The sequence below is a fragment of the Mobula birostris genome, chromosome 25, assembly GCF_030028105.1.
Source record: "Mobula birostris isolate sMobBir1 chromosome 25, sMobBir1.hap1, whole genome shotgun sequence".
Lineage (NCBI taxonomy): Eukaryota > Metazoa > Chordata > Chondrichthyes > Myliobatiformes > Myliobatidae > Mobula > Mobula birostris.
The window spans coordinates 17,474,683-17,495,769 of NC_092394.1; the positions used below are offsets into that span (position 1 = coordinate 17,474,683).

At 42.3% G+C, this 21,087-nt stretch overlaps 1 protein-coding gene across 9 annotated transcripts in view; it reads left to right on the forward strand.

Moving 5' to 3' along the window:
• The window catches only part of hnf1ba (HNF1 homeobox Ba), a 117,807-nt gene extending 100,483 nt beyond the window's left edge, over nt 1-17,324 (forward strand). For all 9 annotated transcript variants that reach the window (XM_072243697.1, XM_072243690.1, XM_072243691.1 and 6 more), the window contains one exon: nt 9,869-17,324. In XM_072243697.1, coding sequence (XP_072099798.1) covers nt 9,869-9,889 — 21 coding nt within the window. In that variant the 3' untranslated portion in view covers nt 9,890-17,324. The remainder of the gene's footprint in view (nt 1-9,868) is intronic.
• The last annotated feature ends 3,763 nt before the right edge of the window (nt 17,325-21,087 follow it).

A 21,087-nucleotide genomic window follows, 5' to 3' on the forward strand; every position in this document is an offset into this window, starting at 1 on the left:
GTTGATGTTTCAGGTCATTTTTTTTTCATAGATGCTGCCTGACCTACTGAGTTCCTCCAGCATTTCGTGTGTGTTGCTTGGATTTCCAGCATCTGCAGGTTCTCTCTTGTACATAAAATTTATCATTTATTTCCATTAGATGAATAAAGGTTAATATAGATCAAATAGACATTGAATTTCAATGCCAGTAGAGGTTCTGATACACAAATCTCAATCAGTTGTGCACTCAAGCAGAGCGAAGCTCCTAAGCAAACGAGGTTTCCTTTGAAAATCACTATCAATCAATATGCTAACAGTTCAGCCTTAAACTGACTTGATTGATAATGCCTTCATACTCCAATAGACTCAGATGAGTTCCCCGTTGAGCCAGCCTTCACGGTGCATGAAAGGTCCCTAATCAAAGTATTAGTTTAATGTACAGTATGCCTTCATAATTACCAGCCTTTCCAGCAGGGATTATAGTCACTCTTCCTTGATGGATGGCTCACTGGAATTAATGAAACTGTGTGTGCTTGAGATGTCACAGAAGTAAACATTTATTTTAAAACCGGAACTGTGCACAATAACCTATGTTGTAGATTATGTAGTTTTATATTGGTACAATATGAATCTGAGTTTTATTCTGTATATCATTCATAAATTGGGGGAATCTATTTATTTATTTATTGACATACAGTGCGCATTGGTCCTTCTGGCGCTTTGAGCTACGCCGCACAGCAATCTCCCAATTTAATTCTAGCCTAATCATGGGACAATTTACAATGACCAACTAACCTTTGGACTGTGGGAAGAAGCCTACACTGTCACGGGGAGAACATACAAACTCTAACAGACGGTAGCGGGAATTGAACCCTAGTATTATAAAGCGTTGTTCCAACCGCCACGCTACCACGCCACCCTGCGAGGTGAGGTTGCAGGCCTATAGAACTCTTGTTAGACCACACTTGTGGTGTTGTGTTCAGTTCTCATTGCCTCATTATAGGAAGGATGTGGAAGCCTTAGAGAGGGTGTAGAGGAGCTTTACCAGGACAGTGTCTTCGTTAGAGAGCATGTCTTATGAAAATAGGTTGAATGACATAAAGCTTTTCGCTTTGGAGCGAAGGAGGATGAGAGGTGACTTGATAGAGGCTTACAAAATTATAAGAGGCATAGATAGAGTGGATAGCCAGAGACTTTTCCCAGCTGGAAATCGCTAATAGAAGGCTTTGTTGTGTTTCGTATGTGGTTTGGTGTTTTCCTGGTTTCTTTTGAGGGAGTCGTCGTGCTAGCTTTGAGAGATGCCTTGGAAGAAGAGGTGGAAATCCACTTGGATTCCAGTAAAGTATCATCTTTACACTCTCCAATAAAGTGAGTCTTGCCGAAGGGTTTTAGCCTGAAACATCAACTGTGCTTTTTTCCATAGATCCCGCCTGGCCTACTGAGCTCCTCTGGCATTTTGTGTGTGTTGCTCGGATTTCCAGCATCTGCAGATTTTCTTTTGTTTGTCATCTTTAATGTTAGCACAATTTCAATGAGCCTGCAGCAGGGCTTTGCAAGGAGATATAGAAACCCTGTGAAAGATGGCCCTGCTTGAACCATGACATCTGGGTAATGCTATGGGGTGAAGGTCATAATGGCCACTTTATATCTGAGTAGAACCAATCAATGTGATTGTTGTCATTCTTAATTTTTAAGTTCTACATTTCTCAAGATCTATCCCATGTTGAAATAACCTAATCACATTCAGATTAATTTATTTATCACATGTACATTGAATATATAGTGAAATGCATTGTTTGTGTTGACAACCAACACAATCTAAGGATGAGCTAGGGGCAGCCTGCAAGTGTCGCCTCAAATTCTGGTGCCAACATGGAACGCCCACCGTGTTCAGCAGAACAACATAAGCATCAGCAACAACAAACAAAAGCAACAAAACAAAACAGCAACAGAACACGTCTAAAACCCAGGACAGTCCAACTCTGGGCCTCCAACCCCCAGACCCACAGACATCAGGCCTCTGATTTGCAGCCTCACAGATATCAGGTCTCCAGTATCCGTAAGCAGCAAACCAGTGCCTTCGACCATCGGCCCTTATCTGGTATTTGTTACAAAGACATCATTTGTCCATTATTTTATGGAGGCTTGTCACTTTTGAATGGAGAAAGGATGCCCGTGCAGAGCTGATTCTGGGAAAGAGTGAATGTGTTCAGGAGAGACACGGCAAGAGCTAGCCAGCCATTCCCTATTTTCCCTTCCCCCGCATTTGAAAGAAATTTACTGGAGTCATACCAGTGGCTGAGGATTGAAAGTGAGGGACAGACTGCTGGAGTTGTACTTCCTGAAAAGACATTGAGTCACATGAGTCATTCTACCGTCCATGTGCCTCAGTGACATGATATCCATTTTCGTTTCACAGTCCCTGAAGAAAAGGCTGACATGGAAAGCAAACAGCACACCCTGTGTATATTATAGAGAAACTGCAGGCAATGAACACGTATTATGTAGAGATAGGAGAGGTTATAGGTGTGTAGAAAAGCATGTTTTAAACAGGGGAAGGGGCCATCTGGCCCATTATGTCCACCTAACAAAGCAATTGATGGATCACATAACAGATAGAAAGAAAACATATAGTGATAGTATATCTGTCTACATATTAGAGGAAAAGATTATGACGTTTATTTTATTTGAAAGTTTGGATTTAAGCAAGAGGAATTGCATGTGTTTATATGTCAGGAAAGACCATATCGTATATAAATGACCAGAGAAAGGGTTCCCAGTCTGTGTGAGGATGGAGATTCTGCGCATGTGGAGTAGAATGATCTTATGTCTTAGATGTTCTGATGTGCCTGATGTATTCTTTAGAGGTTAGGGGGTCTATGGCATAGTGGAGTTTGGGAACCCCTGGCTTAAAGGGAGGCTGGTGAATCTGTGCAATTCATTGCCACAGACAGCTGTGGAGGCCGAGCCACTGGGTAGATTTAAAGCAGAGGTTGGTAGGTTCTTGATTAGTAAAGATGTCAAAAGTTACAGGGAGAAGGGAGGAGAATGGGGTTGAGGGGGATGAATAAATCAGCCACGATGAGCCAAATAGCCTAATTCTGTTTCTATGCCTTATAGTCTATTAGAGAGAATGTCATACTCTGAGTGTGCAGTAAAGCTACAACACAACCTCAAATCATTTTGGAAATCCCTTACGGCTTGAAGGTTATGTTTTCTTTAGAATATTCTCTGATCCTCTCCTAAAAACATAAATGCAGGTAGAACTTGTAGGCTACATTCAGTGTTGCCAAAACCTTGGGGGGAAAAGCCACTTTCGAACCAGGTATGGGGTGGGAAATCAGACTCCTGGGTTACAACTCAGTCTTTGTCCCAGTGCCCCCTTAGCGTGTGCGTGTGCGTGTGCGTGTGCAACAGTGCAAGAGCCAAGCCACTGAACTGGCTATTTAAAAACGCAAACACGAGGAAATCTGCAGATGCTAGAATTTCAAGCAACACACATAAAAGTTGCTGGTGAACGCAGCAGGCCAGGCAGCATCTCTAGGAAGAGGTACGGTCGACGTTTTGGGCTGGGACCCTTCGTCAGGACTAACTGAAAGAAGAGCTAGTAAGAGATTTGAAAATGGGAGGGGGAGTGGGAGATCCGAAATGATAGGAGAAGATAGTAGGGGGAGGGATGGAGCCAAGAGCTGGACAGTTGATTGGCAAAAGGGATATGAGAGGATCATGGGACGGGAGGCCTAGGGAGAAAGAAAGGGGGAGGGGGGAATCCCAGAGGATGGGCAAGGAGTATAGTGAGAGGGACAGAGGGAGAAGGAGAATGTGTGTGTAAATAAATAAATAAATAATGGATGGGGTACGAGGGGGAAGGTATATAAATAAATAAATAACGGATGGGGTACGAGAGGGAGGATCCCACCACTAAGCACATCTTTCCCTTCCCCTGACCGCCCCCCCCCCCCTTTCAGCAGGGATCGCTCCCTACGCAACTCCCTTGTCCATTCGTCCCCCCCATCCCTCCCCACCGATCTCCCTCCTGGCACTTATCCTTGTAAATGGAACAAGTGCTACACATGCCCTTACACTTCCTTCCTCGCTACTATTCAGGGCCCCAGACAGTCCTTCCAGGTGAGGCGACACTTCACCTGTGAGTCGGCTGGGGTGATATACTGCGTCCGGTGCTCCCGATGTGGCCTTCTATATATTGGCGAGACCCGACACAGACTGGGAGATTGTTTGGCTGAACACCTACGCTCTGTCTGACAGAGAAAGCAGGATCTCCCAGTGGCCACACATTTTAATTCCACGTCCCATTCCCATTCTGGTATGTCTATCCATGGCCTCCTCTACTGTAAAGATGAAGCCACACTCAGGTTGGAGGAAGAACACCTTCTGGGTAGCTTCCAACCTGATGGCATGAACATTGACTTCTCAAACTTCCGCTAATGCCCCTCCTCTCCCTCGTACCCCATGGGGTATTTATTTATTTATATACACACATTCTTTTTCTCTCTCTCCTTTTTCTCCTTCTGTCCCTCTCACTATACCCCTTGCCCATCCTCTGGGCTTCCCCCCTCCCCCTTTTCTTTCTCCCTGGGCCTCCGGTCCCATGATCCTCTCATATCCCTTTTGCCAATCACCTGTCCAACTCTTGGTTCCATCCCTCCCCCTCCTGTCTTCTCCTATCATTTTGGATCTCCCCCTCCCTCTCCCACTTTCAAATCTCTTACTAGCTCTTCTTTCAGTTAGTCCTGACGAAGGATCCCGGCCCGAAACGTCGACTGTACCTCTTCCTAGAGATGCTGCCTGGCCTGCTGCGTTCACCAGCAACTTTTATGTGAACTGGCTATTTATTGCATTGGCATTTGGGTTAAATCATTTTGGAGTCACTGCAGGTTCATATGTAAATATGCTACAATAAATCTTTCCCTTCAATGTTTCTAATCACGTATTGTCAGATAGGACAAATTTACCCAGGTAGGACAACTGATAGGATGTTCATAAGATTGTCTTAGTTTAAGGAGTATTGCTGCTTTAAAGGATCAGTAATGTTTGTATTGCCAATACCTGTGTCACAGGGGTCTGGACTTAATGACATCTCCTGGCGTCTTCTTATCTTTGGGTTATTATGTTTGCTGTTTCAATAAATTAGTCCGTCCCTAAAAGCTATCATTGGCACTACCCCTCCCTGTTGAAAGAAGAACCGCCACATCATACCTTTATCATCCCCTCACATAGAACACAACAAGTTATCATGAAGTCGATAATTAAAAGAGGCTAACATTAATTGTCTGGTGATCCTGCTGCAATGCCAAAGCAGTACTTCCCAGTTTAATTAATGACCATCGTGGGGTTGGGGGCCATGGGCCGTGGTGGCATGGGAAAGAAAGGATTTCGTTCAAGAACCTTGTTTTATTCTGCTGTGATTTCAGTCTTGTAGATCGGTTCTGTATGCCTGATAACAATAGTGGCCAGCGTTGGATGCATTGCACTTGCTTAGATATTTACCGAGGGTGCAAGAAAATATTGACTTTTCAAACTGCTGTCTGATTTTTATCCTGAAACTTATGAAGATGCTTTGAAGAGACAAACCATGAAAGGTTATTCCCATTGAATCGGTAATTAGAGCCAGTGAACGCCAGATCATTGGCATAAGAATGCAAATGTCAAATTGAAAATAATTTTGTTCTCCATGCTGAATGTTTGTGAATATTGAATATTTTACTACAATTTAAATAGCGACCTCAGTATAATTTAAATAGAAGTCTGATAAGCATTTGAAAAGGAAGATTAAGGTAAAATATGAAGATTAGGGGCCTGTTGTAGATCATTCCAGTTGAAGAACTAACATTAGCACAGACGTTGTGAGCTGACTATACAGTCAACGGGGCAGTCCTGCGGTTAGCGCAGCGCTTTGCAGCATTAGCAATCACCAGTTGGGGTTCAATTCCTGCTGTTGTCTGTAGGGAGTTTGTATGTTCTCCCCATGACCGTGTGGGTTTCCTCCCGTTTCCTCGCACGTTCCAAAGACGCACAGTAAGGGTTAGGGTTAGTGATTAGTGGGCATGCGATGCTGCGCCGGAGGCGCAGGCTGTCCCCAGCACGTTCTTGGACTGCGTTGGTCATTGGTGGAAATAACACATCTCACTCTATTTTTTTCATGTTTCGATCCACATGTGACAATTAAAGCTAATCTTTAATTTTGATAAAGACATCCTGATGCGAGGAATAATACACCAGTAGTTGCTCAGTAATTCAGGAGCACAGTAGGCCATAGAACCAAGAAAACAATCTGTTATTACATCATCTGAAGACAATATTTAATTTAGTGAGCCAAGCACGTATGTAAGGTGACCCGTTTATTCTTGGCAGTGAAGGACAAAACATACTAATGCAGCTGGGTCTGTCCAGCCTCTGAGACACGTAACATGTTTTTAAAAAATTTACAATGGTAATGCACTTTCCCGTTCCTCACCCGTAACAATATGCAATAGTCAATCTCAGGCTCACTGAGCACTAATGCGTTGGCAGTCGTTGATCATATAATACATCTAGAAAGTGATGGGTGGCAGCCAGTTCTATCTGAAGTGACACTGCTGCAATGCCATATCAAATATTACTTTGGCCTGACTCCGGATTCAACTGGTTTCTGCCCTTAATGAATGTGCATTTTGTTCTGAAGAGTTGTTCATGGAATGGGGTGGGGGGTGGTGGGGTGAGAAAGATCGGAACTGGAGCATTATGGGTATGAATCCAGCTCAGAAACACTAAAACATATTTAATTAACTCAGCACTTGCATTGGTCAGGGCTCTGCCTGATTTACAGTAACAACCTTGCCACTTAGTCAAGAAGCTGTGGACTTAAGCCCCATTACAGGAATATCAGCTAAAAATTCCAGGTTAACTCCCCACTGTTACGTTGTGTAATGTATTAGCTGTGGTGGTAAAGTGAGTTCCTGTTTGCTCCCTTGTGTAAAATGTTACATTTCACTATTTCAGAGAAGAGTGAGGGAATCATTCCCAGTATCCTGTATAAGATATAGGAGCAGCGTTGGACCATTTTGGCCCATCGAATCTGCTCCGCCATTTCATCATGGCTGATCCAATTTTCCTCTCAGCCCCAATCTCCTGCCTTCTCCCTGTATCCCTTCATGCCCTGATCAATCAAAGATCTGTCAACCTCTAACTTAAATATACATAAAGACTTAGCCTCCACAGCTGCCTGTGGCAAAGAATTCCACAGATTCACCACTTTCTGGCTAAAGAAATTCCTCATCTCCGTCCTAAAAGGACGCCCCTCTATTCTGAGGCTGTGTCCTCTGGTCTTAGACTCTCCCACCATAGGAAATATCCTCTCCATATCCACTCTATCAAAGCCTTTCACCATTCGATAGGTTTCAATGAGGTCACCCCTCATTCTTCTGAATTCTAGTGAATACAGGCCCGGAGCCATCAAACACTCTTCATATAACAAGCCGTTCAATCCTGGCATCATTTTCATGAACCTCCTTTAAACCCTGCCCAGGTGCAAATAACACAGATTATCTGGTAATTATTATGTTGCACTCACAACATGGAACAGTAGTCACACAGCACAGGAAGAGCTCCTTCAGCCCATCATGCTTGAGGGACTCTGTAACCAGTTGGTGTCCCCTTATCCCGTATCACTTAATTCCCTCCCAATCCCAGTTCTGAATACACTCAACGTCTGGTCATGAACATCCTTTAAGGATAGGATGTTCCAAACATTAACAACCTTCTGAGTAAAGAGACTTCACCATTTCCCTGCCCAAAATAGTCACTAGTTGTAAGAACCATTCTTGCGTATCTATGTTACACCAACTCCAAGGACATACTGTAGGTCCTTCCTTGAGATGAAGACCTGGACTTTCTATTGTGCTCCTGGTGTGATTTCACCATATAATTTCATAAGGTTCATGAGGGTGATTCCGGGAATGAAGGGATTAACATATGAGGAGTATCTGGCAGCTTTGGGCTTGTACTCACTGGGATTTAGAAGAATATGTGGGAATCTCATTGAAACCTACCAAATGTTGAAAGGACTAGATATGTTGGATGTGGAGAGGATGTTTCCTTTGGTGAGGGTATCCAAATCTAAAGGGCACAGCCTCAAGACCAAGGTGCGATCTTTTAGAACAGAAGTAAGGAGGAATTTTTTTTTCAGCCAAAGAGTGGTGAATCTGTGGAATGCTCTGCCACATGCTGTGGTGGTGGCCAAGCCTGTGGGTATATTTAAAGCAGAAATTGATAGATTCCTCATTGGTTGGGGCATCAAGGGATATGGCAGGTGTATGGGGTTGAATGGGATCTGGGATCAGCCATGAAGAAATAGCAGAATGGACCTGATGGGCTGAATGGCCTAATTCTGCTCCTATGTCATATGGTCTAACACATTCCTTACCATTTAATTCCCATCTTCTTGAACGAAAGGCCTTCTAAACTCCTTATCATGTTAATCCTCGGTGAAGAAGCACAATTAGACTCAGCTCTACACTAGCTTTTGGTATGTCACCAAAGGCCCTGGTAAATTTCTACAGATGTATGGTGGAGAGCATTCTGGCTGACTGCAACACCGCCTGGTATGGAGGCTCTCATGCACGCGATTGCAAGAGGCTGCTGGTGGTCGTAAGACCACCCAGCTCCATCAGACACAACCCTCCCCACCATCGAGGACATCTTCAAAAGGACGTGCCTCTGAAAGGTGACATCCATCCAAGAAGGACTCTCGCCATCTGGGACATGCCCTCTTCTTATTACTACCATCAGGGAGGAGGTACGGGAGCCTGAGGACACACACTTAACATTTTTGGAATAGTTTCTTCCCCTTTGCCATCATATTTCTAAACCGTTCATGAACCTATCTCACGATTCTATCTAACTACCTATATATCTAACCACCTCATGATTCCTCTTTTGCCTTATTCATTTATTTTATTGTTTTTGTAGTCAATATTAATTTTTAAAAAATCTCTTGCACTGTACGACAGCCACAGATCAACAAATTTCATGACATTTGTAAGTGATAATATATCCGATTCTGATTCTGATTTCTGCCCAAGGGCAACCCTCTCTGTCTGGATCTAAATCTTTCTGCCACAGGCTGGACAGTGACCAGCTGGGACTGTTCAGCCTCATCATGTTGAGGGGGTGATTTATAAAACATACCTTGAGATTCCCCTCAACGGGAGCATACAGTACACAGGCAAGACAAGTATGCCAAGCCCGTACAAAACACTAGCTAGGCCGGGGCTCCCAACCTTTTTTATGCCGTGGCTCAACACCAACAAACAAGGGATCTGTGGACCCCAGGTTGGGAACCCCTGAGTTAGGCTATAACTGGACTTATGCATCCAATTTTGGTCACAGTTTCGATGGAATGTAAACGTCCAGGCATGGTGCAGAAAAACTTGAACAAGCTATCGAAACTGTAAGTTTGGAGTGGAGGAGCTGATGTTCTTTTCCCGGTAGAAAGTTGAGACGAGATTTGATGAAGCACCATGTGGGTTTGATTGAGAAAAGCTTTAAGTACAAGATATACAAGGAAGTTGTGAGGAAAACCTATTTATGTGGAGAGTGGATGTAAACTGGAGGGATGGTGGAAAGAGAATTATTCATTGTCTTTATAAGATTAGACAGGCTTTCATAGACTTGAAAGAGATTGATTTGCAAGGCTATGGAGAAGGAAGGCTGATGATTCTGCTCCACTGGGTGTAAGCTTGGACCCACTGGACCAAAAGACCTCCCTCTGTGCCGTAATGTTTCTGTGACATCCAATTCCGTGCGATGATGCTGTTGTGTGCTGGTCAATAGTTGCTATTTGTTTTAGCAATCCTCACTCATGTTTCTGTTTTTCTTTTGTCCTCCTCAGTGTCCTCTACAAGCCTGGTGATGCTCCACGCCCTTCCAGTCTGCTAATCAGAGAAAACGACGTTCAAAAATAAACACAAAACGCTTTTCAAAACAGATCTCTGGTATCTACGGAGACCAGGGAAAACTCACTGAGCCAACCAGTAGATGGTATGATTTCATGGCACACACCTAGCCTGGCCAACTCTGTGACTAATTCCTTAGCACACTGACTGAGAACAAGGTGACACAAACTATAGGTTGAAATCCCTGCTAGGACAAGATATTCCCACGGACGGAAAGCATCCTATTTCAGATCACAGTCTGGTTTGCACAGGTCTGATATAAGAACAAAAGAAATGAAAGAGTTTTAGAGAATTAGATTTCTCTTTACTTCAAACTCAAAAAAAAATCTTAGCAGAGAAATAACCTTTTACCTGTTACTGGAAGTTGGTAAGACACCTGTACAGTTCATTCAAGCTGTGACCATTAAATGAAGATAGATTGCAGTAAAATGCTAAAGGTGGAAGCCTTAGGAAGTGAGCACGGGAATCTTGATTGTTCTGATTGAATGGAGTTTCCAAGTTTGCCGAAATCTGTTTTGAGGAAAACTGAATTAACTTAATGGATTTCAAATGTGTGAACTGCATCATCCCTTCTGAAGGTATGAAGAAATAAACGGACGTTCCTGGGACTACAGTTCAAAATAATACCCATGTCTTATCATGTTGGCAGTGGATCATCAGATGGGTGTTGAACTTCACTTTCGCATCATCAAATGAGTGTTGAACTTCACCATTGCATCATCAGATGAGTGTTGAACTTCACCTTTGAAAATGACACACCTTTACAGAGATGGAACGCTGTTGTGGATTTGCAATGAAAGCAATCAGCAGAGATTGCATCTTCATCCAGACAGCTTGATTCAATTATAAAGGGCTACTGTTTCTGATCGTAAAACCTATGGATTTTGGATGGGAAGATGGAAGTCATTCAGGACAATGCTGGAAAGCAGTGATTTTTTTACCTAGAAGCTAGTCCCTGCCTGTGTGATTTGTAAGGTCCAACCATTTCCTCCAGTCACTTTAAATTCATAGTGGCTGGTAAATTTGGTAAAGAATGCAGTTTATGTTGCTCCCATTTACAGTGTTGCTCTTTAATATTACATTCCCATAATAATGTTCCGTTCGTGCTTGTATTCTCTTATTTTCATCCCCAACATCATCCAGCATAAAGTCCGACCCAGAACCTGTTGGAGCAGGGCAGCTCTTTTACCTGACTGTACTCCCGAAGCCATTAAATGCTTTATAAGGTGACATTATCAGGAATTAGTTTGACTCTTCCTTTCAGAACTGATTCAAAATTCACTCAGCTATCATTTTTCAACAACATAGCAGGAGTTAAATATAATTGCCCATCTTAAATTTAGATCATCTTTAACGGCTGTAGAATGACTGTCAGGTGAATCCAGTGCTTGGATCCAGATGTTGTAATACAGGTTGTGGCAGAAGATGGTGTTACAGAAGTTGGTGCTTATCTGAAATGGGGGTTCATTTCAATCTATGAAATAATTAGTAGAGTTAAATTTGCAACTTATTGTCACTTGGGTGTTGTTCCAAGATATGGTTTTTTGGGCTTCATTGTAAGTAGAGTATAATATACAGATTGTTACTTCTTTGGTACCACTGAATGGAAGACTAAATTCCTTTGTTCCCACTTCCTACAGCCCTATTCAACTTGTATACTGCACACAGAGGATTGTTCAGAATTTCCCATATATAATTATCTCACAATATACAAATGAGGCTCAACCCTTTTCCACTAAGGAATCTAAAACACACACAAAATGCTGGAGGAACTCAGCAGGCCAGGCAGCATCTATAGAGAAGAGTACAGCTGACATTTTAGGCCAAGACCCTTCATCAGAACCTGCTGTGTTTCTCCATATGTACAAATTGGTTCAGATTAATTGTTTAATGGTATTAGAGGTCAAGAGATAAACATTCCTAATCAGAAAGTCTTAGTCCTGAAGCAATTTGTCACTCAGGTACCCTGTATCAATGGGTAAATACTTAGAGGTGTTTCCGGTTAAGGAAGCAAAAGATAAAGCATGTAATGATTTGACTGATTTGATCATTGCCAATTATAATGTGTTAATTAGTTTCTCCTTGGATAATGGATAGTAAGAAGACCAGAATATTTCACAACCACACCCCTCTCCCCACACACTTGATAATGGAAGGGCACAAAATGGTAAGACTCCTGGAGGAGACATGGGATAAAAAATTGTCTTTAAAAAAATCCTCCTTCACTGATTGAGAAGCTCAATCTCTCAATCTGCTTCTTGCTATGCTATCAATACTCATTAATTTCATCAATAAACTATTGAGTGATACCATTTCCACAGCGATTAATATTGCACAGTAAGAGCTGTAACAGTTTAGGACAATGGACTGCCGAGTGAAACATTTCTTTAAAAACTCAAACAGATTTTAAGTGCCTTGATGAGGACAAATGTAAAACTTCATGCAAGTAAGAACATAATCCTTTTATCACCCTGAAATTGACTGGAGCGCATCCTCCAATCTTGGTTTGGCTCACGATGACTATGGAAAGTAACAGCTGACAACTGAATGATAAGATGAAGGGGGAGTTTTTGGCAGAGTCCAGCAATAGGCCAATGTAACAAGAACAGAGATGTGAGGCAAGAGTGTCAAGTTCAAAGACCTGGAGCTCCAAGGCAATAAAACCCTCTCAATGGAACATTCTTTCATGTAATCTCCAGGCACTGCAACATCTGTCTTTGCCCACCAGCACTATCCATACACAAGATGATTGGCCACTGGTTGTCCTCACCTCTGCACATTTGGTTCCATTGAAGTCAATGGGCAGAAGTGAGTATGACTGGAGGTTGATGATGTCACCATATTTGGTATTGGCAACTGGAGGCAAATTTCTACCCATTTTTAACACGAGGATAAGAATAGCCAAGTAATCTTCAAACCTACTCTTGTCTTTAGTAAGGTCATGGCTGATCTGATATTGACTGAAATTCCATTTTCTTTTATGTTCCTTTCAACACATTATTCAAATATCGCTCAGTCTTTACCTTGTAAATATTCAGTGACTCCTCTACAGCTCTTTGACACAATTCTTCAAAAGACTCTCAATCCACCAAGAGACGAATGTCCTCTTCATCTTCATTGAAAGGCTGAGATCAGTCTGTGGACTCCAGGCTGGGAACCCCTGGGTTAGATAGAGTTGGCATGGAGAGGGTGTTTCCAATAATGGGATCAAAGAACACAGCCTCAGATTAGAAGGCTGGGGAAGAATTTCCTTAGCCAGAAGGTGGTGAGTCAATGGAATTCATTGCCACAGACAACTTTGGAGCCCAAGTCATTGGGTATATTTAAAGTGGAGGTTGATAGGTTCTTAACTAGTAAGGGATAAAAGTCTATGGGGAGAAGGTGGCCGAATGGGGTTGAGAAGGATAATAAATCGAATGGTGAGGCAGATTAATGGCCTGGATAGCCTAATGCTTTAATGGTCTTATGGTTTGAAACTACACTGCTGCTTCTGGAATCGTTCATAAGAGAAACATCCTTTCAGCACCCACTCCATGAAAACCCCTCAAAGTATTATGGATTTCAATAGATCACCTTTCCTTCAATGACGATCCAGGCCAGTATGACATTGTTTGCTCCCTAAATTTATGTCTGTCTCTATGTCAAAGTGCCAAGTGACTATTACTCTATCTGACCACACCCCTTGCTTTCCATCCTCCTACCAACTTGTCCATCTAATTCCATTTACATTCCGTTTGATTGTCAAGAAACAAGCTTACTCCACTGTGGAGATGAAAAACTACGTCCAAGCACTGCTGAAGTCAGTGGGCAGTCGTACTAAGGAGCAGTATTAGACAGAGGAATGATGATAAATAAACTTATTAATGACTTCTAGGTCATAACACCAAACTAGAGTGCATCTGTAGCCCATTTTGACTTCCAGGTGCATTAGCTTGACTGTAAACGGCTGACATTGAATGATAGGTTCCTGGTTCTGGGGGCACCCATCACATGCAAGCATGAGGCAATTATGTGGCATGACTGGCCATTAATATTGAACAGGTGACTGTAGGGAGCAAGCTTCTAATTTCCCAATGTCTCCAATTATCAAACTATCTTCTAGTTACTGGGGTTTTTAACCAGGTCTTTAGTGCTCCATTGTATGTGAATAACAAAGTATTTAGTTGTTTTATTTTGGTTCATTGGCCACCAACAAGTAGTCTCTCAAACCAGTAAGTAGCATCATCTGAAACCAGGTCTGCAGTTATTAGATCTATCGGGTTATGGAGGCTGAATAAATCAGGTTTGATTGTAACTGCAAAAATAAGATTACCCACATTTTAGCCAATATTCCGTGATGATCTATCACTCCCAATTTCCAAAAGGATTAGTGGTATTGCTTACCTCTTGAAATTTATGGATGTACTAGGTGGTCGTCATCTAAATAATATGACTGGAAAGATTAGCTTCTGCAGACTTGGGCTGAAGGGATGCAATTCCCCAGTTTCTAGTTAGGTTAGCTATGACTAGTTATATATTACCCAGGTGATGTAATGTCATTTACTGAAACAGACCATTGAGACATAGGAGTGGAATTAGGCCATTCAGCTTGTTGAGTCTAGCTTGCTATTCCATCCATCATGTCTTATATTTTATCCCCCTCAACCTGATTCTCCCCGTAACCATTGGCACCCTTCCTGATCAAGAACTCTGCTTCAAATATACCCAACGACTTGGCCTGCCCTGTAGACCCTGGACTGAGTCATCACCATTCACCCATGAATGAGCTAAAATTGTGTGTGCCCATCAGCTGCTGTGGATAGGTAGTTAGATGTGTCTCGGCCCAAAACGTCGACTGTACCTCTTCCTAGAGATGCTGCCTGGCCTGCTGCGTTCACCAGCAACATTTATGTGTGTTGCATGTAGTTAGTTGGATCCTTTTCCAGAACTTTTAATTAAACAATGGGACAGGGGAATGGAGGGTGAAGAAGATTCAAGACTAGAAGTAGAACAGGAAATCGACAGGCAATTGAAGGGGCTTGCAGACAGACACAGGAAGAACAACTTACATTTATATCAGCTTTTATGCCCCTTTTGGAATATTGTGAAGTACTTCCATCCAATTAAATATCTCTGCAGTAATTTTGAAATCTAGACACTATTATCATTTGGAAATACGTTAATCGATGGTACATGGCAAGCTCTAGAATCAGCAGAGAGATAATGAAGGCTAAAGAAATTCCTTCTCATTTCTGTTCTAGATGGATGTCTATCTATTCTGAGGCTGTGCGCTCTTGTCCTAGACTCACCCACTATAGGAAACATCCTCTCCACATCCACTCTATCTCGGCCTTCCAATGTTCAATAAGTTTCAATGAAATTCTCCCTCAGCTCTTCTACTCCAGCAAGTAGATCAAACACTCCTCACATGTTAACCCTTTCATTCCTGGAATCATTCTCATCATCCTCCTCCGGACCCTCTCCAATCCCAGCACATATGTTAAGGGGCCCATTGAGATAAAGGGTGCAAAATTAATTCTTCTCACTAATATCATCTTCATTCCTGTACCCTCCATGTTCCATGAACAATCTGTACAGCACTTCAAAGTGTTTTAAACATTTTATAAGCATGCACATTGCATTCACCCTCCCTCTGAAAATAACACTGATCCTTTGGTGGTGGCTTGAGTTAATTTGCTACACTGTATGAAACTTGAAATTAACAATTCAATTGTACATTTTGATATCATCATCTTGATTGAGAAGGAAGGTATAAACAGCACTTGCACTTCTTACTGTTATCGAGAGGAACTTCTTTTGTTCATCCAATGCTTTTGTGACCAGAATGTGTTCCCATTGACCATCCATTATGCCCATTGGTGTGTCTGGTTATGCTGCAGTTCATCAGGTCAAATGCTGTTAGGAGGATCCTGCCTTTTTAGGGCCTCTTTCACAACCTCGGGACATTCCAAAATATTTCTCAGCCAATGAAGTACTTTGGGGGTGCAGTCACTGTTTTCAGGCCATTTTGGACTTCAGTGTTCAGTAGCGTCCCTTATAAACAGTGACCAAATAGTCTGTGCCAGTCTTTCTTTTCCAGACATCATGTTGATGTAAATGCCATCACTAGTCATGCCATTTAACTAGTTTCATGCTAAGATGTCCTTTGAATTCCTCAACAGATTTCATATTGTCCCACCATGAAATTTCTTATTCTTTGCATTTGCTTCATTTTTGCGTAGTGAGCAGATAGCTCCTAGGAGATGGACAATTAGTTTAACCTGAGACTAACATTCCTTTAACAATTAACATTATTCCACAACACTTAGACTTTGTTTACACCAGCTCTATCTTGCATGACCAAATACAAATTCAACTTACTGAAGTGAATTCCATAAATATATTTAAAATGTAATTTCCTCAGTCACAGATTGCAAGTTTTAGTTGTAAATGATTGTCTCTGTGGGCAACTGCAAATACAGCATGAGAATGTGGAGGGACTAAAGTTGTAGATTTTATTCCAGAGAGGAAGAACTATGGGTTTACAATTACATTGTCCTGACCACCCACTAATGTTTCCAATATTGCCACCAAATATTGATGTGGATCCATTCACAGCGACATAATGCGACCCTTTCTCATTTGCCTTCCTGTTCTCTCAATCTCCTTCTTCTCTTCCACCTCTCTTTATTCTCTCATTCCCTCTTATTTTCTTTTTCTCATTCTCCCTGCCCTGTTTCTTCTCTCTCACATTTTCTGTCTCATTCTTCTCTTCAAGCCTTCTCTTTCCATCACCCCTCTTGCAATTTTTTCTGGATCTGTCTTAGCCCTCTTGACTTCATTGCATTTGATGTAACAGTGTTACTTAAACTTTCCAGATATTGAGATAAAGGTGTATAATTATTGAAAAAAAATTGACTATATCTTACGATTGATATATTTTGATGCTTTGTAACTTTTCTAATGTCCAATATACAACAGTATTAATTTACATTTTTGCTGGAGAAATTCATGGTCAAAGCTGAATTTTTCGAAAGAAAATGTTCTAAAAATTTTTGTAATGTACGAAAATTGTTCCTTCATGAGAGTGTAACCTTTTAGTAATCTCAGTTTCAGCTCATTTTCTATAGTTCCTGGCATTTTATGTACAGTATATTGCAAGCAACAAGTCAGGGAGAACCTCTGACATGTTCTGGACTTGGGTGTATTCTTGTCTGTCAACATTTGGCAATTTTGTTACTGCCCAAGATAAGGAGGGTTTCTGACCTTTTTAACTAGAGGGAAATATGCCATTAGAATTGATTTGTTTCATTGTATTATTTTTGTAAAAATGCAAATCCAGTCTTTTAAAAAATCATATTTATACTTAATGTGTAAAGTGAGCATTGGGAAGTAAAACAATGTTGATGAAAATCATTGCCTGTGGAAGTTTTCTTTCTGTTTCAGTTTAGACTACTTCGAAAGGTGATACAGGAACAAATGAACAATGTCTCGATGATTGACAACTTAGAGCTGAAGTTAGAAAATCTCCTAAGGTATAAAATGAGGAAGGATTACTTCATTCGGGTTAAACCAGGCCCCATAAATCCTCTGAGTTGTACCTGCTCGTTTATGCAAATGTCTAATCAGATCATCAAGTGGCAACAACTCAATGCATAAAAGCATACAGGCATGGTCAAGAGATTCAGTTGTTGTTTAGACCAGTCATCAGACTGGGGAAGAAATGTGATCTAAGTTATTTTGACCATGGAATGATTGTTGGTGCCAGACGGGGTGGTTTGAGTATCTCAGAAACTGCAGATATCCTGGTATTTTCACATACAACAGTCTCTAGAGTTTACAGAGAATGGTGCGAAAAACAAAAGAAAACATACAGTGAGTGGCAGTGCTGTGGTCAAAAACACCTTGTTAATGAGAAAGATCAGAGGAGAATGGCCAGACTGATTCATGCTAACGGGAAGGGCTACAGAAACTCAAATATCCACCCGTTACAACCAGTGGTGGGCAGAAGAGCATATTTGAATGCACAACATGCCAAACTTTGAAGTGAATATGGGTTACAGCAAAAGAAGACCAAACTGTGTTCCTCTCCTAAACCTAATAAAGTGGCCACTGAGTGTATGTTTTCTCAATAAACACCCCAGATTTAGATCCATTGTCTTCAGTATGTCTCCCAGTTGTGGAGAGCCATTCTACCAGCTCTCCACATCTTTGCAGACACTGGGAGGGGGTGGAGGGTGGTATGAGGAATGAGGTTGTGGTGGTGTGTGGAGCGGGATGGTGAGAAGACGGTGGCCAGCCGGGGCAGAGTGCTGAATTCAGCATGGTTGAATGCAGGGTTTTTAATCACAGGTATTTTCCAATCTTGATTTGCAAATCAAATTTTACAAGATGTTATAACAGTAAACATCCGTACCAAGCCAAGGAAAGAGCACACTATGGTAGTTCAAAGTCAAAGTCAGGTTTAGTGTTATGTTCATAAGTATCTGTATGCACAGGTGCAATGAAAAACTTACTTGCAGCAGCACCACAGACACACAGCATTATATAAACCCCAAAGCTCTCAGGAGGAGGCAACACGTGATCTCTATGGTGGCTTCTCCTCTAGATCATGTTTGGTGGTCAGTTTGTCAAATGAGACAGACCAAAAGGCAGAGAATATTGATTCAATGAGTCCTGGTGTGGCCTCCTGTATATCGGTGAGACCCGACGTAGATTGGGAGACTGCTTCACTGAGCACCTACGTTCTATCTGCTAGAGAAAGCAGGATCTCCCAGTGGCCACCCATTTTAATTCCACTCCCCATTCCCATTCTGATATGTCTATCCATGGCCTCCTCCACTGTCATGATGAGGCCACACCTAGGTTGGAGGAACCACACCTTGTATTCCATCTGGGTAGCCTCCAACCTGATGGCTTGAACTTTGATTTCTTAAACTTCCGGTAATACCTCCCTTTACCATTTCCCATCCCCTTTTCCCTCTCTCATTTTATCTCCTTGCCCACCCTTCACCTTCCTCTGGTGCTCCTTCCCCCTTTTCGTTCTTCCATGGCCTTCTGTCTCTTTCACCAATCAACTTTCCAGTTCTTTACTCTAACCCTCCCCCCTCCAGGTTTCACTTATCACGAGGAAATCTGCAGATGCTGGAAATTCAAGCAACACACACAAAATGCTGGTGAACGCAGCAGGCCAGGCAGCATCTCTAGGAAGAAGTACAGTCGACGTTTTGGGCTGGGACCCTTTGTCAGGACTAACTGAAAAAAGAGCTAGTAAGAGATTTGAAAGTGGGAGGGGGAGGGGGAGATCCAATATGATAGGAGAAGACAGGAGGGGGAGGAATGGAGCCAAGGGCTGGACAGTTGATTGGCAAAAGGGATACAAGGCTGGAGAAGAGAGGGGATCATAGGACAGGAAGCCTAGGGAGAAAGAAAGGGGGAGGAGTGCCCAGAGGAAGGTGGAGAGCAGGCAAGGAGTTAGAATGAGAGGGACAGAGAGAGAAAGAAAGAAAAAAAGACTAAATAAATAAATAAGGGATGGGGTAAGAAGGGGAGGAGGGGCATTAACAGAAGTTAGAGAAGTCAATGTTCATGCTGTCAGGTTGGAGGCTACCTGGACGGGATATAAGGTGTTGTTCCTCCAGCCTGAGTACGGCTTCATCTTGACAGTAGGGGAGGCCATGGATAGACATATCCGAATGGGAATGGGACGTAGAATTAAAACGTGTGGCCACTGGGAGCTCCTGCTTTCTCTGGCGGACAGAGTGTAGTGTTCAGCAAAATGGTCTCCCAGTCAGCGTCGGATCTCACCTATCACATTGTGTTTCTCCTCCCCTCTCCCACCTTTTAAATCTACTCCTCAGCTTTTTTCTCCAGTCTCGCTGAAGGACTTCAGCCTGAAACGTCAACAGTGCTGTACTCTTTTCCTAGACGCTCCCTGGCCTGCTGAGCACCTCCAGCATTTTGTGTGTGTTACATTGAGTCAATGTATTGGATCTTTGTCTTCAGTCTGTTTTCTAATGAAGTTCTAGCTTTATGAAACAAGACAACATAAAAACTCTAATGGTGCATTCATAAATGGATCAGATGTTCAGAGCTCTTGAATATCCAGTGTGTTTGGCTTATAATTTGGCCCACCCATCAATCGAGCTTATTGTCATAGGCATACAAATACAGGATATAAATGACATGAAAATTAGTTGTTTGCAACAGCAGCACAATACATTGCAAGATGAGAACAGACATTGGTTAATATAAACTTAAATTAACATAAATTATACGTAACCATACATATGCAAAATAAACAACAAAAAAAATATACTGACATTAATGGAAAATTGAGAAAGAAAAAAATCTTGCACATAATCTGAGGTAGTGCACCCCAGCAAAGTTTGTCAGGCCCTGATGGCATAGGCAAAAAGCTGTTGTTGATGGGTCTCTATCCAAGATCTAAATGCTCTAGCTTTTGACAACTTTGCAATGGAGAAAAATTTCCTACTCTCTACTCTGTGCCTGTCAGAATTTTATATACCTCAATCAGGTCACCCCTTAGCCTTTTCAAAGAATATAAACACAGAGGCGTGGGTCTTCAGGCTCTCGTCCCTCCTGCCTGATGGCAGCCAAGAGAGGAGAGCATGGCTCGGATGACGAGGGTTCTAAATGATGGATATTGCCGCCCTGAGGCATTGTCATTGATGATGGGGATTGCTGTAGTTGTGACGGATCTGCTGAGCACTCCGCTCTCTGTTACCTCTTACGAACCCCCTTGCATTGGGCTTCCATCCTAAAGCTGAAGCTACTTGTCAGAATGCTTTCCACTCTCGATCTGTAGAAGTTTGTCAAAGTTTTCGATGACATGCTAAATCTTCTGAAGCTACTAAGAAAGTAGAGAAAATGTCACAACTCTTGGTAAGGGAGGTGGGGGGCTACTGCACAGGATCAAAGTAAGCAGAGAGTTGTAAACTTAGTTGGCTCCATTACAGGCACCAGCCTCCGTCGTACCCAGGAGATCTTCAGGGAGCAGTGCCCCAAAAAGGTGTTGTCCATCATTTTCAGTGTCCACCACCCAGGAAGTGCCCTCTCCTTATTGCTAACATCAGGAAGGAGGTACAGGAGCCTGAAGGCACACACTCAGCAATTCAGGAAGAGCTTCTTCCCCTCTGCCATGAACACTAACTCA